The 24,027-nt window shown below is 38.2% G+C and overlaps 2 protein-coding genes across 6 annotated transcripts in view; both read right to left on the bottom strand.

The window, feature by feature from the left end:
• Positions 1-336: 336 nt before the first annotated feature.
• Positions 337-16,791, bottom strand: LOC107573308 (transcription elongation factor SPT6). Of its 5 annotated transcripts, none has more exons than XM_016259742.1 (38): positions 16,659-16,791; positions 15,836-15,946; positions 15,511-15,666; positions 12,423-12,496; positions 12,131-12,311; positions 11,950-12,031; positions 11,552-11,807; positions 11,299-11,400; positions 11,100-11,213; positions 10,927-11,016; positions 10,685-10,827; positions 10,457-10,605; positions 10,265-10,375; positions 9,856-9,985; positions 9,574-9,724; positions 9,389-9,394; positions 9,006-9,160; positions 8,683-8,878; positions 8,435-8,574; positions 7,827-7,944; positions 7,652-7,728; positions 7,394-7,529; positions 7,147-7,284; positions 6,580-6,747; positions 6,278-6,405; positions 5,965-6,172; positions 5,683-5,830; positions 4,554-4,696; positions 4,324-4,464; positions 3,980-4,175; positions 3,650-3,888; positions 3,089-3,202; positions 2,823-2,947; positions 2,621-2,733; positions 2,461-2,535; positions 2,195-2,376; positions 1,887-2,083; positions 337-1,355 (listed from the first exon to the last, which is right to left on the bottom strand). In XM_016259742.1, the coding sequence occupies exons 2-38, from the start codon at positions 15,933-15,935 to the stop codon at positions 1,166-1,168; spliced, it is 5,172 nt and encodes a 1,723-aa protein (XP_016115228.1). In that variant the 5' UTR covers positions 15,936-15,946; positions 16,659-16,791; the 3' UTR covers positions 337-1,165. The 5 variants fall into 5 exon arrangements, with proteins under 5 accessions (XP_016115228.1, XP_016115229.1, XP_016115232.1 ...); XM_016259743.1 differs by having other exon boundaries at positions 15,511-15,663; XM_016259746.1 differs by having other exon boundaries at positions 15,511-15,657.
• A 4,689-nt stretch (positions 16,792-21,480) lies between these two features.
• Positions 21,481-24,027, bottom strand: part of LOC107573307 (calcium-binding protein 8-like) — a 3,554-nt gene continuing 1,007 nt past the window's right edge. The window contains exon 2 of the mRNA XM_016259741.1: positions 21,481-22,349. Within this exon, the coding sequence (XP_016115227.1) occupies positions 22,222-22,349 (128 nt within the window). The 3' untranslated portion in view covers positions 21,481-22,221. The remainder of the gene's footprint in view (positions 22,350-24,027) is intronic.

The following is a 24,027-nucleotide window of genomic DNA, read 5'->3' as shown; positions in this document are numbered from 1 at the left end:
ATGAAATGGATGCCAGCAGTGAAATACACTGAACAGAAAGATTTAGACACGGAGCTCACCTCCTGACCTAAAGGCATAGTTTAGCCTCAGTACTAAAAGAACACATGATCAGGTCAGAAACACTTCCCAGAACTTGGAAGATTCACTATACTGGGTTGGCGGTGTGGGGGAATCATAACTATGCTTGGTGTGTGAAAATATTGTCACAGTATAAGGAGCTTGTTCATAAAGTTCATTTTCCTTAAATGTCACAATTTCAGTCTATAGTGATACATGGGATTGTACATGAAGGAAAGACGCTGTTAAAAAACAGCATGTGTGGAAACGCCTTGAGAAAGTCTGGCCCAGCAAAGACATTCACAAACACAAACAGCCCCCAAACTAAAAAAAGCAAAAAAACTGATCAGAGGACTCTTATCTTCTAGCACAATAGTTCAGTTTACTTGTATTAGCACATTATGAGAAGTGATATCTGATTCTGAACTTGGAAAACTCAAAGATGACCTTAAAAACATCATTTTTCATCAGTTCTGAATTTAAAATGCATATGTTCTGATCACTGTAATGGCTCCAAAAACATGACATTTACAGGATCTCTTTCAAAGTCACATACTTCATTTTTTTAGCTGCTAAAAGAATTGCTAAATAGCTTTACACATCTCCCCAGTGCTTAATTCTTTGCGTAACAGCTCAACAGAACACAGATTGTGAATCATTACAGTGCTCTGGTTCATACTGAAACGGTTTTATTTAAATGTTTAAGCCAGATACAAGAAAGAAAAGCTCTCTGAGTGGGTCTGAACTAATGATCTTACGGTGATTGAATACCAGCTCCCATGGGCACAAATCATGCAACGTCTCATGCTTTAAGCCTTTCCTTTTAAATTTAGTTAAAAAACTGAAATGAAAAAGGGGGTGCATTATGCACATACTTAAAAAAAGAAAAAAAAGAAAGGAAAACCCTAGAGACAAACGTTTATTGTAGGTCCATTTCCTAAATCTGTTTGTCATCAACACATTTCAAGTGTTTGTCTTTGTATCAGTAGCTCTGAATGACTCAAAGAAATACTTCTAGCAGCGAAAGAGCAAAAGACGGAGGGTGAGAGATGGGATGTGGATGGATTGGGTTTTATATGAGATGTCTGAACACCCCCCTTCCCTACTCCTATCGGTCCATCTCGTCCAAGAGGGGAGTGGCATCTCCGGCGATGGACATGGGTGTGCTCTCGATCATGGGGCTGGGGGAAGGTCGGGGCGTCATGCGGGGCGTCTTTTGCTTCCGCCGCTCAGCTTCTTTCTCCTGCAGCCACTGTTCAGCCATTTTACCCCAATCCACAGCAGTGTGGGAACTTGTCCTGCAGGGAACACAGACAGAGTTTTAGTACTTTATTCTGTGATGGATAATGTACCAAGCACAGAAGCCGATATAGAAGTCATAATAATAGATACCACACACAAAAAAAACAAAACACGACTAAAGATGCAGTCGCATTAACCTTATTACTGTGGGCAAAAAAGGTTCACCATCTATTGTGTAGCGATATAACCACAGCTCTCACAGAAAACAGGTTTTCTGTTGGTCAGCACGCTGAATTTGTGTGACCAATTTCAACTTGAACAAGCTATTCACTGTGATTTAGCAGAACAGTCTGTTCGTGAGTGCCACAAATTCATAGCTTTATGTAACAGCAGCCACCTTTTTTTGCAGTGTGATGGAAAAGAGTTTTTGGTAAAAAGTCATTTTGCACTAACGTGAACAATCGTGCAGGTCTGAACAGATGCATCAACAACCATTCATTCAAATTAAAATGCTTATCGCACTGAATTTTTGGTGTGACACGGTAAACATGGTTTTGCATTTTCAAGAAAGCAGTAGTAGCACTCACTTGGGCTGTGGCGTCCGCACTCTCGATGACGAGGATGATGGCGTGGAGGACGAATGCTGATGGTGTCCGTGTGAGGACTGCGGGGTGCTGCTGGGATACTGGGGCGTGGTCATGGCCTGCTGCTGGCCAGGTGTGGTGTAAGAGTAGCTGGGCGTCATCATGGGGGTGGCCATTGGCTGCTGGGGTGTTGCAAACACCTTGAAAAAAAAAAAATACCAAGAAAGGAAGGAATATGAAATATTAGCAGGCCTGGTTTTTGATTCAATTAGTTGAATAGGTTACTGAGTGCATAGGTGCAGGTTTCTTACGTGATAAGCACTGCTGCTGCCGCCGCCTCCTGCACTGCTGCCGCCACTGTAACCATACTGACTGGAGGCCCACTGGGCCGGCGTGGTGTTGGGATTCTGGCCCTGGCCTGTAACTGCCGCTATGGCGTTGAACATCTGGGATGTCATGTTTCGCGGGAGAGCGTTGACGGCTCGAGTCAAGTCTGAGAGCGAGGGGACAGATTTTACAATACATTTCTGAGAAGAATTACTTGAGAAAATCCCTGTTGTTTTCAGGGAAGACATACCGGCAATGTTGATGTTGGCAGGTGTGGCATTCACTGACGCTGGTGTTCTTGTTCTGCTGCTGGTTGGTGTGACGCCTTTAGAGAGACAACAGAAACATTACATTACAAGGAAAAATAACAATGCTAGGCCAGAGCTGGAGTGCAGATGGAGACTACTAACCTGGCACAGGATCCTGGTAGTGGTCCTTGAACCAGCGGAAGAGACCATTGACTGTAGGGAATATCTGAGAGCGATACCTAAAGCCATCTGGAGTGATGGTTACATACTCTATCCTACAAAAACAAAAAACAAAAAGGCAAACATTTACGGATGCATGATATATGCAAGTTGTGCCCTGCTTTGTTAGGGTAATGAGTGTTACCTTGGCTTCCCTCTAGGCTGGTAACCCATAAGAAATTTGCCTGGTAGATCTCTACAAGCAGAAACGAAGTAGGGGATGAATGTCGGCTTCTCTTTTTTGGACCTTATGAGAATCTCCTCCATTTTCTGTACAAAGACAAGAAAGGATGAATGCACAACTGTACAAATTGTAGGGGGCATTTTATCTATATATCTATATATATATAAAAAATAGAAATCAAGATAAAGAGAAAAGGAAAAGTGTGGGTCCTCAGAATGATAACACACCTTCCTATCACCTCCATTGCACTCCTGGAAGTACTTGTGGCCGAGCAGATCTCGTGCAAATGCAGCCATAGGCTGGACATACCTGGCTGTGATTTCATCCAGATCCTCAAACTCCTGCAGGCAACCACGACTACCGTTAGATTTCTATTTTAAAAAATCCTGTTCTTTTAACTTTCTATTCATCAAAGAATCCTGAAAAAACAACATCATGGTCCAAAAAAATATTATGCAGCACAAATCTTTTCAACAATAAGAAATGCTCCATTCCTTAAGCACCAAATTAGCACATTCTAATAATTTCTAAATAGTCATGCGGCATTGAAGACTAGAGTGATGGCTGCTGAAAATTCAGCTTTCCATCACAGGAATAAATTCTATTTTTAAAAATAATAACAAAATGTTATTTAAATAACTGTAACAATATTTCTCTATATTAACATTTTAAATAATTGCAGCCTTGGTGAGCATAAGAGGCTTCTTTCAAAAACATTAAAAAATAATATATCTCAGACCTCAAACTTTTAAGCAATAGTTTATGTGCGACATACAGCAACAGCTCACCTCAGTGTTGATCCAAAGAGTATGTCCAAGGCTGAACGCATTCTCTTTACCCTCCTCACGCACATCCACATGCTGATATATCCCATCAGCCACCTTCCATGTGACCGTCAGGTGGTTCTCCCCTTTACTGCTGGGTCGAATCACCACATCACCCTGGTCCATGGATTCCATCATCTTCTCCGCTTGTTTGAAGTTGATGTTGTGGAAGGACGGGTGAGCGATCACGCGCTTAATGTAAGCTAAAGACAGAAAACAAAAATCATAATACTTCAGTGAAAAAGTCATCACTTGAAAATAAATGTCTCTCAAAGACATTTGGTCAATACTGACTGGTTCTCTGCTGTTTCTTCTTTTGCTCCTCTTCCTGTTTCACATCATCTGCCTCAGCATCAAAATCATAGTAGGTATCTTTGGGAAGCTTCCATTCATTGTTCTTGTCACTCAGGTCAGATGTTCTACAAGTGAGATCCACGTTGAACTTCTCAATGTCAACCTTCATGATGCGGCAGTGCACAGTCATGCCAACCTAACAGCAGAGAACCAGACAAAAGTCAGTGTGTCCACAAGAGATTCTCAGACTTCCATATCTATTTTAAGGCTACATATTTATGGTGTGTATTGTTTATAAACATACACCAGATAGATTATAAAAAGGAAATATGAGATTTGCTCACCTTGACTCTCTCCTCGGGGTGCTTCACCACCTTGTCACTAAGAAACTTTGTCGGGATGAAGCCTGTGACAGCGTTATCTAACCTAGTTCTCACTCCGATGGCTTGACCAGGGCAGGAGCCGCTGTCAAAGTGATTCCACACCTAAGAAAAACACAATGATATGAGCAACTTTGCTTATGTGCCTAAGCTAAAATTTAATTCCTTGGAAAGGTAACAGAACCAATTCCCACCTCACTGAGCTCAGGGAAGTTGTCCTGCTGGCAAAATGGACACTGCCAGAGTCCGGTCTCATCATTACGGATGGCCTGGTCGTAACTCTCACCTTGTGGCCTTCTGTGAGCAATGCCAGTCACCACACAAGTGATCAGTTTACCTATATGTGCACAGAGATTTAGGAAAATATTACCAACAGTGTCAAGACTGAAACATATGAAGGAGCAGCACAAATATCACAGAATACTTTAAAGTATGTAATTCTGTAGGTTTATAACTATACAGGTACATCTCAAAAAATTTGAATATCATGAAAAAGGTCAATATTTTTTGTCACTCATTTCAGAAAGTGAAACCCATATATTATATAGATTCATTACACAGAGTGAAATATTACAAGCATTTATTTCTTGAAATTTTGATGATCATGGCTTACAGATAATGAAAACCCAAAATTCAGTGTCTCAGAAAATCAGAATATTGTGAAAAAGTTCAATATTGGGAAGTCATGGTGTCACACCCTAATCAGCTAATTACCTCAAAACACCTGCAAAGGTTTCCTGAGCCTTTAAATGGTCTCTCAGTCTGGGTCAGTAGGCTACACAATCATGGGGAAGACTGCTGACTTGACAGATGTCCAGAAGACAGTCATTGACACCCTTCACAAGGAGGGCAAGTCACAATAGTTAATTGCTAAAGAAGCTGGTTGTTCACAGAGTGCTGTATCCAAGCATATTCATAGCAATTTGAGTGGAAGGAAAAGGTGCAAGACTTTTGACTTTTGTATTTGCAAAAGGGATAACCGCAGCCTTGAGAGGATTGTCAGGCAAAATCCATTCAAGAATTTGGGGGAGCTTTACAAGGAGTGGACTGTGGCTGGCGTCAGTGCATCAAGAGCCACTACGCACAGACGAATCCTAGACATGGGCTAAAAAAAGTCACATTCCTTGTGTCAAGCCACTCCTGAACCAGAACTTTAAATATTTCACTCTGTGTAATGAATCTATATAATATATGGGTTTCACTTTCTGAAATGATTGACAAAAAATATTGACCTTTTTCATGATATTCAAATTTTTTTAGATGTACCTGTAGATTACTCTGTGATGTTTTTCAAATATCAAAACATGCTCAGGTAGTATTTACCTATATAGAAGGTCTCAGGTGTCTCCTTGGTGAGCATGTTAAAGACCTCCTCCGTGTTGGAAGGCCTGTACGGAGCTCTCAAATCTTTATATCTACAGCTAAGCTCCGCTCGAATGTCATACAGCGTAATTCCCTTATTACCATAACCCTGAAAGAAAGAAACAATAAATAACTGTTTAGTTAAATCAAGTACCGCTTACGTCCTCATATGCCGCTTGGGATAAATGCCTCTGCTAACAAAATATACACAAGTAAACTATACAACATTATAACAAAGCTCACCTGTCTCTCCAGCTCCTCAGCGAAGGCATCCAGATCCAGGTCCTTCAGCCTCTCTGGGTTCTCAAGAATCTCCTCTAGTGCTCCAGCTGGGTTGGCATCTTCTGCTGACTCGTCGTACTCTAGAGCATCCACTGCCATTTTACGTGCCCACTCGTACGTTTCAGGGTGCACTCGAGAACCGTCCAGGACCTCGATATAGGAGTCAGTGCTGCAGAATGAAAGACAACATTATTTCATCACATCTTCTGGCTGTGTGCAGCATAATTCAGAGTGCACTACTGGTCATTTACAAACATTACGTGTAGCATCTTACCTGTCTCCAAGAGAGGCAGTGTCAATCTTGATGAAGCCAGCACAGTTAATGAAGACTTTGGGTCCCATATGGCACATCGTGACCAACTGGGTCCGGTTCTCCAACCTAGTGTTGTTCTGTTTAAGAATCTGAAGAACATCGGAAAGATGCAGAAGATGATTTCAACATTTCATGATATCGTTTTAGATCAACATCATAGAAACTTCTCAAAGCTTAGCTAGACTAACATCGTAAATTGTTTAGGTGGAAAACAGCATGAACATCAAATATGAGAATAGATTTTTGGAGAAAAAAGGTCTCACCTTGAGCAGGTGTGAGCCTTTTCTAGGTCCAAGGCCACAGATGTACTGGACCAGGCTCTGGGTGTAAGGGTGAGCTATGGCCCGGTTCACATCCACACCAACCTCATTCACCCGGTTTATGAACTCACAGTGAAGAGCGCCCAGAAGCTCCTCTTTCACTACATGCTCCTGAGGAACATTTAAAAAGATTATACATGAGAAGTGATTCACATGTTGACCTTAATGTCAAGCCTGTTTGAAAAAACATACTAAAGTGGACAGAAGTCAGTGTTGTTACGGTTAACTAAAATTAAAAATTGGGTTCCGTAAATGAAATAAGACAACTAACTGAAATAAGTTACTGAAGTACTAAAATAAGTAAATTTAAATAAATGAAAAAAAAGTCAAAAGTTAAACAATTTAAAAAAAAAATATGAATAGATACTATAATGGCAATAAAAAAATTATACTAAAACAACACTGACAGACATTGCAAGGCTGATTTTCACAAATACATGGAGCAAATCAAAAGGTATTAAAATGAAAATAGCAAAAAGAAGGTCATGAGATGCAGGAATGTGCTTGTACCTGCAGGGGATGCAGTTTCAAACACAGGATGTCCTCATCGCTGCTACAGACTTGGGCAAACTCCACTAGGGGGTCCTGAATCTTGCGAGCCACAGACACAGCCTGCCGAAGCAGAGGTGGATAGTCTCTGAAGTCCGCCTATGAGAGGAGTAGTATGTTAAAGAAACATTAGAAAAGGTATTAAAAGTACAGAGCCTTCAACAAGGGTTTATGGGTAAATGTTATGTTTTTATCTCATTGCACGGACCTCAGACTTCTTGCCATTCATATAAAGCACAGCCAGCTCGTTGTCCACCAGCTCCACCCCCACCACAGGTAGAGAGGAGTCCTGCTCCAGCTCACTGATGGTGCGCTTGATGTCCTCCATCACCATATGAGCATCACTACACACATCCAAATAAAGCATCAGCATGCTGGGGTCATAATGAAAGTTGATGAAACATAATGAAAGTTTCAAACTTGCAAACAGCATTTTTTAAATCAAAAAGTGCAATAATGAACACACCGATTCTCCCCAGCAACAGCAACAACATGTGGCTTCTTACTAAGGAGGAATTTCTTGAGGTTTTCAATATCTTGAAGCTATGGAAACACAACAAACATTAAAAAAAAACAATATAATGTCAATTGGAATTAAATAGCTGAACATTAAATGATTTGCAGGGCTTCTGTTTCTTCACCTTTTTCTCTCTTTCATCCTCTCTCCATGCATTTCTCCTCTTCAGGAAGTAAGGAAGCCTGAGGAAGTCCACAACCTCTCCTTCACCATTAATGAGGGAGCAGAACACTGGTGTATCTCTATAAAAAAACAGATACCAGATATCAGATACCATTCAAAAATAAAAAATACTTTAAAAGATATCAAAAGATTAAAAAAATATCCTTGTTGACACTGATAAGCTGATAATTATAATGATGTTATGGCCACAAATATATTTAATGTTACATTTCATAATAAAATTGATTCACTTAAAGGGAGCATTAAATTACCTAAATATAAATTAAATATCCAATAATATTAGTTTGTATAGTGCAGGGGTGTCAAACTCAATTCCTGGAGAGCCGCAGCCCTGCAGAGTTTAGTTCCAACCCTGCTCCAACACACATACCATGTAGTTTTCAAATAAACTTGAAGGACTTGATTAGCTAGATCAGGTGTGCTTATTTAGGGTTAAACGTGAACTCTGAAGGGCTGTGGCCATCCAGGAACCGAGTTCGACACCCTTGAAATAGTGCATCTCTTTCTAAAATAATGTGAAATATTCTCTCACTCTGAACACATATGTACCTGCCGGAAGCAAATGCCACCCCGAGTACACGGATACCCTTTCCTTGCGACTCATCCATAAGGTCATCGTCCTCCTCTACCTGCTGATCAGGCCGGTAAGGAGCCACCTTCAAACAGTTATACAGCTTCTTGCAGCAAGACTACCACAGACACAACAAACACAAATCAATTTGTTATAGACCAGTTTGGTACAGAAATTGCTTTGTTAGCTTTCGAAGGTAATGTAATGCATGCAATCAATGTGGCACCTTAATAATATTGTCCTTGGCTTCAGTGACAAGCTTGTTTTTCAGTTCCTTGGCCATCTGAGGATACAGGAACTGTTGCAAGGACCGTTCAATAGCAAGAGTTCTCTGCTTGTTCCACTCCTGCACCTGGTGACTGAACTCATCCCTGTAGTAGAACTGCTTAATCTCATCAAAGTAGGTCTGATCTCCTGCGTACCTGTGGAGATGACAAACAGAACTGCTCAGTATCTCTTGTCTAACCATCCTTAACAACTCATGAATTGTTTCTTGATGCTAAATTCAAGTTTTGATCACAAGCTAATATTTTCAGGACACAACTATACCCTTTGACTCCCACAAGGTCAATGCAGATGTCTATGGTGAGCAAGCCTTCCTCCTCAGCCAGGCACATCTTCAAGAACTGATCTCCACTGAGCTCTTTCACAGGCTTGTTTTTGAGATACTTGAAGGAATAGGCATAGTGCGCTTCATCCACATCCTAGGAAACATGACAGACATTAGCTGATGTGGAATTACTGATGAACGAGCAAACAATGCAGCCATTGGCACATCAGTTCAGTCTGGGTTTGAATAGAAGGACAAGTTTACTACATTAGCGCAGCAAAAACGCTGCCTACATGCCTAAATACATCAACTGAACATTCTAGCTAAAGCTCTAACACAACAGAACTCTGCTGGGGTGGGAAGGTTGCTATTCTGCTAATACCCTTTCCTTGATGAACATGGTTCAGTGAAAGAGTAGAAGATAAACAAAAACACAACAGTTAATGAAATAATGGTAGAACACATATTATAAGGTAAATCTGTAATTCCTAAACAAACGCTGAAATAATGGTAGAACACATATTATAAGGCAAGTCTGTAATTCCTAAACAAACGCTAAGTACCAACCTTCTTGCCCTTCTTAGTTGGCTTGATGTTAATCTTGGCCCTCTCCTGGAAGGTCTGTCTGAGCACGTGCCTGACCAGAGGTTCACGGGCAATCTGCATGGCCACCATGTAGCGAGCACCTTCCAGAACAGCCTCCGGGGTGTTAAATTGACTATGAAAACATTTGATTTATGAATAAACATGCAAAATGCTACCTTTTTATTCAATAAGTCATGGGTTAAAGACTTGCTTACAGAATTTTTTTTGATAAGTAACAATTTCAAGTTTGCATTGATCCATTACCTGCACACGTAGTCCTTGGCCAATTCCAAAGGCTCTGCAGGAAACTGCTCAGTTTCGTGCCTCTGATAACTGTCTCGCAAGTTTTCTCCAAACTGCTCTGGTGTCAGACCAAACTTCTTGGCAAGACCATCTAAAACCAGGTCACCATATGCCATAATTTTCCAAGAAAAATGCACGCATGAATTCATAACTTTCATGGAATTAAACTGCAGTTATGTACAATATCAGTTATTTGTTAAAAGAATCTCAGACACAAAATATGTTACTATAAAATTCAATCAATATGTTCCTTTAAGTTTTTAAATTTTTTGCAGAATGCCAGGGAATATGTTCAGCACAAATGACTCAGCCAGCATAAATAAAAGAAAAAATATATATGATCTTATTTATATTTGCAAGATGGACACACCAAGGCCTGCGCTCTGACAGATGCTGTACATATCTCTACGGGAAGCTTGTTTTAGATCTGGACCCTTTTGCTCCTCTTCTTCCTCTTCCTCCTCTACTTCAGCCTCTTCTCCTAGCAGAATAGAAACCGTTTTAGTCTAATGCATGGCTGACCATTATTTTAACAACTTATTCAAAGAAAACACAGCTGTACCATCTTCCTCTGACACTTCCTTGATCTTTTTCAGTTTCTTTTTGTTGGACTTGACTGCATTCTGCATCTTAGGAATGTCTCGGCCATAGTAGAGCAGGAAGTGGTTGTAGACGTCTCCCAGCTCATCAAGAGACTGGACGTCTTTCAGCCTGTCAAAGCAGAAAGAACAAGTGAATACTGTGGACACAGCATAAAATGTTAGAAAGTTTGTTAGGTTTGTAGTCATACCTCTCCATATCAGCAGTGTCTAGGGGACGAGTCGAGTCAGCCAGTGGCTTGTCAGGGTCAGCTGAGATCTGCTCAAACTGATAAGACTGCATCCTCTGGAAAAGACGTGTCAGGTTCTGCTTTCTGGTCTTCAGCTGAGTCCACTGAGGAGGACAGCATTAACAGCCATAATTAATTTATATTTTAAAAAAGCAGCAGCAGCAACCACAATGCATTCAGAGAACATTTTGATTTGCCCTTACCTTCTCATCCCACTGCCACACCTTCCATAGATCATTAATGTTCAGCTCTGGTTCCACATACTCCTTCCTGTAGAATGCAATGAAGGGAACCTGTAAGATGGAAGAGATAAAACCAGATGATCTGTCAGTCAGGTCTATTACACCCTGCCCCCTGCCCCCCCCCATGACTATACCTCAAAGTGTTGGTTCCTCATGAAGTTCAGAGCTTCTTTGATTTTAGCAATAGTACTGGGGCCCTTTCTGCTGAAATTAGTGGTTGTCCCACGATCCAGGTAGTCTGTGCTCTCCTGCAATGCAAATCAAACAAAATAAGAATCAAAGTTAGATTAGTGCCATGACAAAAGTCATGTTATACAAATATTCAGTTCTGACCTGCATGGAGATGGTCGGTGTGGAGAAGGCATTCCTGTAAATCCATTCAGCTTCTTCCTCTAGCTCATCATCCTCAGCAGGCTTTACAGGGATGGCCCTCAACTGCAAATGATAAGAGGTTATGAAATATCCTCATTTCCACCCATGAAAGGAAACACACTGGTACAGGGCATGCAGAAGTTTCTGATATCCTTCACATGGGACGGCATACTGCAAATGAAAGGTATATATGCAGGCTAACACTGATTTATACCTGGAATCTTTCTGGCATGTCTGTGGAGCGGATCTCATTGTCTTGATCGGTCATGTGGCTGCTCTCCAGCTCACTGGGCTCATAGATCTCAAATATGCTACGACGGCCAACTCTTCTCTTGGTCTGCTTCTTTGGCCGATCCCATGACTCATCATCCTGATCCTCCTCTTCCTCTTCTGCATGATCATACGCCTCAGTGTCAAACTCGGCAAAGTCAAAATCCCCACCGAATATCTCTTGAGCTTCTTGCAAAGCACTAGAATGCCAAAAAAGGAGCAACATTAGAGACAAAGTCATAGGGTTAAAGGCCATTTCAATCAGGGATTTAGTCCATTATACTACAGAGAGAAGTGCGTATTTACATAAGCAAACCACTGTTTACAGTTTACACCACTTACGCATCAGTGTAGCCAGAGAATTTCTTTCCTTTCTTTTTCGTGATGGGTTGTCCATCATCATCCACAATGAAATCATCAATATCTGCAAAGATTGGAGAAAAAAAAAAAAATCACCCAAATTCCACAGAATTCTAGTATCCAAATTTAAATCCATGATGAATAGGGTAAACGTCTTTCCTACCAGATTCCTCATCATCTTCCTCCTCTTCGTCATCTCTAGGGTGAAGTGTGTCTACAGTCTCTCCATCCTCCACCTCTCCATCTCCATCACCATCCCCAGTGAATATCTCATCAGCGATCAGGTCTTTCTCATCATCTTCCCCTTCATCATCCATGGTTTTCACACGCGAGTACTTCTTTTTCTGAACAATTTTTTTTCATTAGTTCAAAACTGAACTTAAGTATTTAACTGGTATCAGTTAAATTAATTAAAATTCTACAATTTAGCACAGGCAGGAAGTTCGGTGACTCACCCTTCTCTTCACTTTCACTCCTAAATTCTCCTCGATGAGGTCCAGATCATCATCATCCAGATAGTCATCATAGCCTGACAGACACAAACACACATTGTTTAATGAGAACAAAGGTTGAGCAATACAGAAAACAGTATTTCATTTAGCCTATTGTCAACAGTTAAGTTTTTTTTCCAATCAGAGGAACTATAATTTTGGCAAAAGTGATTCAAAATAATTGATGCAAAAGGTTCAAATTTAGTTCACCTAGTAATTACATGTTTCTCTCACAATTTTTCATTAAATGAGCACCAAAAATATTACACTATTATATTATTCATATTTATACCAACTAACAATACTTTACTCATAATACATACATTACTAACAACATTTACCAATATATGTTTCTATTGAACTTTTAATGCGCTTTAAATCAGAGATAAAACCAAATTCGGGGGATCCCTTCAGCTTGAGGAGCCCTCTCGAACGCCCCCCTCCGCACGTCGGTAGCCCCCCGGGATCGCTTTATCGGTCGGCGCCGGACCGCGAATTTAACCACCCGTTCAAAGTTTCAATGGGTTTCCATAGACTAAGCTTTAAATCGTTTCATCCCGGTCGCCAGTAGCAAACAACGGAGCGCGCTCTGCTGGACAAACTAAGTAATTACACCATTTCAAGCATTTTATTGGCATTATATGTTCTGAAAAAAAAAAAATTAATATCGGCGACATATTCGCCGATACCGATATATCGGCGACAGGCTCATATTGGCCGATAATATCAGTAAAAAAAATATATCGGTCGGGCTCTAATAATGACATGCCCTTAGAAAACTTAATGTACACTTAGAAGCACAGGAATATTCACAATGTTGTTTAAGGGAATAGCTCAGCCAAAAAAGAAAACTTGCTGAAAATTTACTCACCCCTCAGACCATCCAAGATGTATATGCATTTGTTTCTTCATTGGAACAGATCTGAAGAAACTTAGCATTACAAAACTTACACACCAATCAATCCTCTGCAGTGAATGGGTGCCGTCAGAATGAGAGTTCAAACAGCTAAAAAAAAAAAAAGGTAACAATCCAAACGACTCCAGTCCATCAATATCTTGTGAGGCGAAAAGCTGCATGTTAGTAGTAAACAAATTCATCAAGGCGTTTTTAACTTTAAACAATTTATTTTGGCTAAAATATGAATTCTCTATTCATAGTACTTTCTCCAGTGGAAAAAAAAAAAAAGCATCTGGAAAAAAGAATCAGGAGAGAAATATGCACAAATTAAAGGAGACATATTATGCAATACGTTATTTTTACAATATGTAATATAAGTCTCTGGTGTCCCCAGAATGTCTCACAGATAATTTATTATATCATTTTAAAAATGCCTATTTTGAGTGGAAGCAGAAATACACTGTTTTCATCCCTGTCTTTTTAAATGCAAATGAGCTGCTGCTCCCCGCCCCCTTTTCCAGAATAGAGCTGCGCCATTACAGATTGCACCTGCTAAAAACATCTGTTTTGGTTATGATTATCATGTTTATCGCGCTGAAATCATGCGTTTTAAACCATATTAGTTTAAACTTCTGATATACGGTTTTCTGAGTGCACATGTACAGAAAGTGGCTGTCACACCATGCGAGTACTAAACTAAGTTCTCATTAACACACAAGTTTACATTAAAACGGCACGGTTTGCGTTTCCACTGCAGTTCAGTACCGCTTTAGAGTGGGCGGGATTATTCACATGTCCTTATAGTTGCGCCGCCTCTACTACCACGACTCCTAAAAAAAAACGTTTTAATTCTGCGTCGCCCCATCAAGCTCTCGCTGGATCCGCTCCTCTGCTATCAACGAGAGGAACGTCTGTTCTTCTACAACAGACAAGAAAACTTTTTGGTTGTTAAAAAAAGGTGCGCTCGTTCAAAACAGTTGCGTTCGATCCTTCGCTGGCTGTGCTGATGGAGAGAAGGGTGGTTCTGTTGTGTTTGTGTCGCAAGTTCAGTGACGCAGGTAGTGACGATTCTCTCTGGCCAATCCGTGATCATCAGAGTTTACACGTCACGTTTTGGTAACGGTACAGTTCACTTGGAACCCCAACCGAGGTGGTACTAAAAAAAGTACCAGGTACTAGCTACTGTACCCAGTAGAAAACCCCCAAAAAGTGAACCATACCGAGCCGTACCATGCAGTGGAAAAGCGCCATAAATAGTGTTCTGTGCTCGTCTGTGCAGCCAAAGACAGAACAGTTTGCATATTTTGCTCAAACCTTCGCCATGGCATTAGAACTAGTACACCGTTGTCGCTTGCGAAATCACAATGATGGCGCCATGGGTGGAAACTTACAGATTAAGAGGCGGTAATATTATAATGAGATCCCTTTGCCATGTCACCAAGGGAGAGAAATCAGACACGCTCATTTTTTCACACGCTTACAGAAAAAGGCTTACCAAAACAAAGTTACTAGGCTAATCTTTTTCATGTTTCCTTGGTTGGTAGCTGCACCAGGGACCTGATTATAGCACTTAAAACCTGGAAAAGTCAGATTTTCATGATATGTCACCTTTAAGCATTGTTTACAAGCGAAAAACAAGTCCAAAACGGTTCTAAACACATAAATTGGTGGAATTTCATTTAAGAGGACAACAGGAAACGGACTTTGTCACTTTTTTATGGAGTCAGATTTTGGCCAGAAGTAACGGTTTCAAGTTAAAATTGTGGATTTTTCATCTTATAAACACAGATTTTCACTTCATAAGACGTTAATTGATGGACTTGAGTCATGTGGATTATTGTCATGATTTATCAGCTGTTTGAACTCAAATTTTGACAGCATTTATTGGTGAGCAAGTGATGTGATGGTACATTTCTCCAAACCTGCTTCAATGAAGAAAAACTCAATCTATATCTTGGATGGTCTGAGAGTTTAACAAATTTTTATTTTTAGGTGAACTATTCCTTTATTTTGTTATCTCCAGCAAAATAATAATATAGTAAATATTTGATTTCCCCTAATCCTATTGAGAACTACATTATGCACTAGTGAATTGTCAAAACACCAGAACACAGAAAGATTTACTAATATGGCTTTAAATTCAGAGTAACCTACTTCGTTTCCTGCGGCGATGACGGACCTCTTCACCGGAGTCACTATCCTCTCTCCCACTTTGTGCTTCTTCCTCTTCCACATCGCCATCATCAATGAGTCCTCTCAGGTTTCCATGCTCATCCTGATCTTCAGTATTCTCTTCTTCCTCTTCTTCTGGAGACATAAACAACACAGCACACAAGGAATGATACAATGTGCCAATAACAACAGAACTGATAAAACTGTTAAAAGAATGATTAAAGTTAAACAGTAGCACTCTAAAACATGATTTCTGATCATATTCACACCTTCCACTGGATGTGGCTTCAAGTAGGTAACATCTTACCATCATCTTCCATAAATTTCTGTGTCTTCTTGGGCTTCAGGTCTTTCTCCTCGAACTCCTCCTCTGACTCCTCAGCCTCGCTCTCGATGAAGTCAGACATGTTTGCAAGGCCTGTGTGAAAATTCAAACAGCATTTCTTTTTAACAGTATGGCTGTGACTATAGTATGACATTCAAAGGGTTTGCAGTATGCATAGTAATTAAAGAGTGAAATGTTGCATTGACATATTGGCAATATTACAATTTCCTTGTCATAATCAGTCAAATTCAGTTGTGATAACAAAAACAGGTCATGCATCTGACACATGTCTTGCAGTAAACAAAAGACTGACAAAGATCAGCTTCACTGGTGGCGTAACTTGATTGTCATTGAACTAGATATTCAAAACAGCACTTTGTCTGTCTAATTTGATTTATATGCTTACATGTTAGATGTAAGATGTTTACATGTTAAGATATAACATCAGAATACTAATTGTGTAAGTCCAGGTCTTTTTTAGATACCAAGACACACATCAAGATGAACTTGAGATCCATGCGCTTAGATAGATTTTAGCTTTGCCAAGGAATTTAGGACGCGTAAATACAGAATATTATAACTACTAAGAAATACCCAGAATGCTAGCGATGAATAAACGTAAACAGTAACAAAACTGTTTTGTTTGTTAAATAATTACGTAACGACTCTGTCCGTGGCACTGTGAGAACTCAAGGCCCTCATGCTAAAAGCTAGCCTGTGCGCTAAGAAAAACAACCCAAGGGGTTTCTGACTCTTTTAAAAATACTTGACTGAAATTAAACATCGAACACGAACGCGCACTTACTTTTCCTAGCGAGGAGGCTCGACTAAAGACTTGAAAATATGCACTGAGATGAAGAACGAAGCGTCACTTTTGAAGAAGCTTGATAATGACAACAAAAAATGGCTGAGAGTTACTGTCGGGATTCTGGTTCCGGTATACACACAGTTAACTTCCGGTCTGGATGAATCCATTTGCTGATATTTAATAAATAATGCAGTCGTAAATGCTAAAATTAACAATAACTAAGATTAATAAATAGGCTAGAATTATTTGTACTCCAGTCTTCAGTGTCACATGATCATTCAGAAATCACTCTAATATGATGATTTGCTGCTTAAGAAACATTTCTTATCAAAGTTAAAAAAAACGTAATATTTTGTGGAATCCTGGAATTTTTTTTCAGGATTCTTTGATTAATAGAAAGTTTGAAATAACAGCATTTATTTGAAATAGAAATCTTTTGTAACATGATTAATGTCTTTATTTTGACTTTTGATCAAATGAATGCATGCTTGATGAATAAAAGTATAGATTATTTTTTCTAAAAAAAGGAGGATTCAGTGTTTTAACACAAGTTTTAACTTGCAGCATGAAAGTTTTGTGCACATCTTTGAGAATATCCAATGGCCATTAATATAGAAACATCATGGCCATCTATTTGCATCTTGCACAAGTAATATTTAATTAAAAAACAACATCATCAAATCTTTAAGTCATAAAATTAGCCCACAACTGTTCTCAAATTTTTTTTTAATACTTTTAAATCTAAAACCTGGCAAATATAGATTGATTGCACACCGAACAAGCTGGAATTCAATTGAATTGCTTGATGCTGACCTCAGATTGAAAATACTACAACAGAAATGCTATTTTATGTTGCAGCAGTATTAACATTAATCTCATTGAGGGACTTGCAGTTATGTGGTGCTATGTAATGATGGCTATTTTTCTAAAGGAAGCTGTGAGTTTCTTATAACTTATAAGCTCCTATACTCAGTGACGGCGCTACACCGGGGCTAGGGGGGCTATAGCCCCGTCAGAATTTTTAATAGCCCCGGTTTAGCCCCATTTCTTTATAAAGTAACTCTGACATCATCAATATCATTTATTTTCTTAGCACCCCCACATATTGGTCTAGCCCCCCCTTAGCACCGGTAGAGAAAAAATTCTGGCGCCGTGCCTGCCTATACTCCCTATCAGTATCATACTTGCACACCTGAATATTACATGTAACATCATTTTTAAATTTACATCTCTAAATGTATAGTTAAAATGACATCAAGTGCCTTTTTACACATTTACTGTGATCACATACACTGTAGATGCTGTAAAATTTGAAGTGACCTGTAAACTTCTTTTCTGTTTACATTGTTGGGGTCACAGCTGTATACCATTTGACTTGTAATACAATACCTACACAGTAACTGAGAATCATTAGTACAGATGTTGAAGTATTAAACAGCCTTTAGAGTTTATTACCTCAGACAGATGGTTTGTGTAAACATGCTAGTTTGTAGATCCTTTAAATTAAAGAGGTCAAGACTGGTTTATTCATTAATGGTGCTGCTTTTTTTTTATCTTTTATCAGAAAATCAATAGATTATTTGTCATTTGTACAGCTAACACTGGGTTCACTGGTGTTGACATGCTTATGAAGTGGCTCAAAAACTTACAGTATGTAAACAATTTTAGTCTTATAGGTAGACAATCTAATGCTTCACCCTACTGGCCTAGGCAACAATAATAACAAAAATGATTATTACATAAATTATCATTATATCAGTAATTGGCTGCAAAGACATATATTGTCATGTTCAATAAATAACTTTCTTTTATTTCTTCATAATCTTTACGTGTAATGATACATTTTTGTTTAGAAACCATATTGCTATAATCTGTCAATCCACATCCTGCATGCAATATGTATACTGTTTTGAATATTAATAATCTTTCTCTTGATATACTCCATAAAAATACATACATATAAAATTTTATTTGGCATGCATCAAATTCAGATGAAATTAGGATCTGGATTGATATTAAATTAAATAAAAAAAATCCATCAACCTTTGCAAGATTAAAAAACATAAAAATAGAAAACATAAATATTATTAATCAACAAAATATAAAATACAATAAAACCTTTACCAATTTATATATCCAAAATGCCCATAAACTGTAATTTTAGGAGAATGCAGATTCTAACAAGATGGCAACAAGCAAGGGGATACATAGAATAATGGCTAGTAAAAATAATGCAAGACATTTTTAAACTTTATAGTCCACTAATCTGCCTTTGTGATAAATGAAAGAAATAGTGAACAAATAGGCTTATATTATTAAAATAGCAAGGTGCAACACTTTAAATGGATATATATGGAATTTACACTGTATTCCACTCCCGTTTCCAACTTCTTTTTGGTAAAGGTTCCTTTGTTTCTTTCTTTAAGTAATATTTCTTCTTTACTAATGTCACTTCACAATGTTAAAAGTATTACCTCTTGTCATGTCACAATTTTTACATCAAATATTCAGAGTAGCCCACTAGATGGGGCCATTGATTTGGAGGTATCCTCGATCCAACGAAAGCACAGACGGACGGAATAAAACGCACCAGTCCTCAATCAAGCCATTCTGTGACATTCTGGAAAACTGACAGGAACTTTGTCCAGTAAATGCTTCCCAATAATCCGCTTTTCCTTTGCGGTGTATTTTGGCACAGAATGCTGGTACTGTTTCATATAAGATTTGCTCACAGGAAGAACACAATGGCAGTTCAGACATTCAGACTGATGCTTTCAGCAAATGCCTGCAAGCAATACAGACCTTGGAAAAGCACTGCATTAGTGCTCTGAACATGCAAACATGACACAGTCAAACAGACAATCCAAAGACGACTCTTTTGTGTGGCACTATATGCATAAATACACATGCAATATCCAAGGGATCGTGACAAACGGCTGTAAGTATACACAATAATAAGGAACACAGGGAAGGGGATTGATGTGCACACACATTATAAATATATAGACAAACAGGTAGACAAATATTTATATTACACACAGACTGTAACTGTAAAAGTAAAAGTACTATTTTAGAGACTGACCAGTTTACTTCTGGTTGATTCAGAGCAATTTGTGTTGCATTCACTGACTCTCTGAGCCTGAGAGTGAATAAAAACTCCAAATGGACCAAAAAGTCCAGCTATGTAGCATAGACACTTCCGCAGAAGTTCAGTGTCATATATTTTAACCAGACAATATATGCAGACATTTAGAAGACCTTGATAGTATATTTTAAATCAAAGAGAGTAGTATACTCTCTTCTTTTGTTTAGATACACAAAATGAGAGATTGGGTAATGGCACGATTGAAAAAGACTTTTAACTTTCATTACAAAAATTATCCTGTAAACCATTATGCACAAGGTGTATCGCAAAATGGAGTTGTGTGGAATTTAATTTAATCCCACTTACTTTGCAGAATATGGAAAGCCACAATGCATTTGTAACTCAAATTATATAGCAAACAATGAGAAATCAGTCTGCTTCTGCTCACACTGGGGAGTAGTTTGGGGTCAGTAAGATTGTTAAAGTTGAAAGAAGATGCTTACGCTCACCAAGGCTGCATTTATTTGACAAAAATACAGTGATATTGTGAAATATTATTACGATTAAAAATAACTGTTTTATAACGCAATTTATTCATGAATCTTCAGCATCATTACTCCAGTCTTCAGTGACACAAGATTCTTCAGAAACCATTATAATATGCTGATTTGCTGCTCAAGAAACATTTCTTATTATTATCAGTCAGAAAACAGTTGGGCTATTTAATATGTTTGTTGATTTTTTTCAAGATTCTTTGATGACGGAAGTTCAAAAGAACAGAATTGATTTTAAATGGATTTATGTTGCTCCGCACATGATATGTGGACATAAATATATTTACCATGTCCACGAATGAAGAATTTGTTCCCTCATTTTAATAAAATGTATTTCCTTCATTCTCTCATTTTAGGTAAATCGTTGCCAGATGGCCTTATTATTTTGTTCCCTTGTTTTAGTAAATAATGGCCACGCTGTATTAATTAATTTCCTCATTTTGATTATCAAACCAAGGCAATGAATTAGTACAACGAGGCCACAAATTACTAAAACGAGGCTTTGGACAACTTTAAAGGCGATTTTCTCAATAATTAGATTGTTTTTGCACCCTCAGATTCCAGATTTTCAAATATTTGTATCTCGGCCAAATGTTGTCCTATCATAACAATCCATTCATCAACGGAAAGCTTATGTATTCAGCTTTCATGTGATGTATAAATCTCAATTGAAAAAAATGGACCCTTATGACTGGTTTTGTGGTCCAGGGTCACATATATTCCCACATGTCATGCAGGACTCTGTATAGATCAGAATATAATTTATAACATTATAAATGTCATAACTGTCACTATTGATCAACTAAATGCACCTCCCCCAAACTCTTACTGAACCCAAACTGTTTAATGTTGAATAATAAAAAAGCATGCAATGATAAATGTTTTAGACTAATATTTGATGTTGTTTTTATTTAATTTGATCACATAGCATGTTTGATTCAGCAGCTGCCAATTATCATTTTAAATGAAACTTTAATTACTTTTATGTTTTTTTTCTTTCCTGAATCATAATTATGTTCTTAAATAATTTAAAAATGATTTTACTTTTTAGTTTCTCTCTCTCCCTCTCTCTCAATTATGCTAATGTAAAGCATATATGCAATATAAATAAATTTGCCCCAAAATATGGTTATTTTGCATTTTTTAATCCAATGCAATTTAATCCTTTAGTATTGATGGTCCAATCAAAGGAGGAGAAAAAAAATCAGCTGAAATAGTTTCTAGTTGATCACACTCAAAAGGTCAATATGCACTGGGGGATACAGTACTCCATGCAGACCCTGATGTATCCTGTATATTTTGTTCATTTGTGATTTTCTTTGCATACTGTACACAGTAAACTGCATACTGTAAAAGTAATAGTATGGTAGTATGCTATTCCAAAAATACCCACAGTCCCTTCAACATTAAACAATATCTTCAATAAACTCCATAAATAAGCTTCAACAATGCAATGCTGTGAACAAAACGTACAGTGCATTTGAGATGAACATGCACACGCTCTTGATGCCAGACATCCAGCAGCGGCTCCATTGGACAGGCTGCCAATCACTCCTCATCGTTCCCATCTGACATGACTTGGAGTGAGATAAAGTACAAAGTCGTCACATTTCAAAGACAGGGAATGAGAAAAACACACAGCGCGGAGGGACACAGGATGTTATTGCATTAAATGGTATCCAGTGAGGAGCCCTTGCATGTCCCTGTCAAGCTGATGGTTGAGAACATCCCTCACTGCCGTTTCAGAGTCTGTCACAATCACAATCGCCATAATAAATATAAAAAACAAAACTTGCTCTAGGGATTCACATCCTCTGCTCGGTGGGCTCCCCACGCTCTTCGAACTAAAAGAAAGTGGAGTTTTTGATGCATGTTTCTTATTAAGAGAGGGCAGATCAAGCAGGGTTCACAGTGGGCGGGGCTACTCCATGCCATTCCGTAACATCTGATTGGCTGCGATAAGCATGACGCTGATGATGAAGGCCATTGCAAAAGCGCAGATGAGGCTCTTGCGGACACATGTCTGACGATTCTTCTTTTTCGAATGCACTGATGGAGTAGAACATAGCATATGTGAAAGGCACACAGAAGAGCATCAATGAGAAGAGATTACAGCACACCATGAGCATAAGCCATCCAAACAATGATCCAGCAGCGCTGCTGATCTCTGTGCATAATGAGGCTTTGAAAATAAACAATAATGAAACAAAACGTGTGGCTCTGCTGAGCTGCTGAGCTGCCTCACACGCGTGATTGCACACACACACACACACACACACACACACACACAGACAGAAATAAATATTCAGGGGAAACTGTTTAAGGGCACAGTGTGGGCCAATAAAGCATATATTTTAAAACATTGTGACAGACTAATTGGATTTTGAGGCATGAAAATTTTCTTTTTTATTCACTTTTTTTCTCGGGCCGACATCCATTCAGTTTGTGTTGTTATTCTGTGCTGCATATTGAAATTAAATATTGAACTGCTGAAACATAATTGGATAAAAGTCTTTACGATATTTTCCCTGTTTCAGAATTCCATTCATTCCTTTTACTTCTGTTGGCTGATGAAAACATCTGGTTCAATAATACTTCAAAAGCGGGTGAAATTCAAAAGTAACCAATGCTGGAAGTAAGGAAAATATTACATTTATCAGATGCTTTTCATTCCAAAAAAAACCTATAATGCACTGAGAGCACAGAACTCTCATCTTATTAAATGGCCAGTTTCTGGGCAAACACATCAGGCTATAGAGCATAATAGTCGGGGCTCCAGAAGTAAAAATCCATAAAGAAAATAATTTTTAATGATAACATATAAACCTTTCAAGACCTTCTATAAGCTCTGATATTGTTAAGCAATGATATATGCTTCTTTAGAAGCCAAAAGTCAATGTGATTTCAGCTTCATTTAAAAAAGCAAACTTTTCATTGAATGAACCAATCAGAGGAGTTGATGTTACCGTGGAAATGAGAACACAGCACCCTCTCACTCCCACTACACCAATTATTTATTTATTTGTAATTTTAAAAAATTCTAAATAAATTTAAATAGATTTAATTTAATTTGTATAATTACAATAAATGTCTACAAGTCAATTATAGATATAATACATGGCTCTGTAGAAGCCAACAGTCAATGCGATTTCAGCTTAAAATAAAAAGCATCCATTAGATTGACCAATCAGAGAAGTCGCTATCACTTCCATAAAGCATTGTGAGTGACATACTGACTACATTCTTACTACTTATTCATCTATAATTAAGCATTTTGCAATCAAATTTGTATATATTTAATTTTTAAATAATTATTGTTTTAATTTAATATATTGTGTTTTTTAATAAATGACTATAAGTTAAAAAGTTTATATTGCACCATGATAAATGCTTCTGTAGACGCTAAAAGTCTGTGATTTTAGCATAATTTACAAAAACCGTGTTCCTAATTAGATCCACCAATCAAGGAAGTCGCTGTTGAGCGAGAATGCTTTGCAAATGGCATTATCAACTATACTCTTGCTACTTATTTATATATAATTAATTTATATATAATAACCTTTATTTGACCCTCTAACTCAAACACTTTCTATTCTATTTTAATTCTAATTTATCTATATTTATCTTCTTTTTTTATAAAAAACAAACAAACACTAGCTTTCAATTTTTTCTATTCTATCTACTTGTTTTTCTTTGTGTGTGTGTGTGTGTGTGTGTAATATATATA

This window comes from Sinocyclocheilus grahami, unplaced genomic scaffold (assembly GCF_001515645.1).
Source record: "Sinocyclocheilus grahami isolate Dianchi unplaced genomic scaffold, SAMN03320097.WGS_v1.1 scaffold1915.1, whole genome shotgun sequence".
In the NCBI taxonomy this organism is placed as follows: Eukaryota; Metazoa; Chordata; class Actinopteri; order Cypriniformes; family Cyprinidae; genus Sinocyclocheilus; species Sinocyclocheilus grahami.
This window is presented reverse-complemented; position numbering and strand designations above follow the sequence as displayed.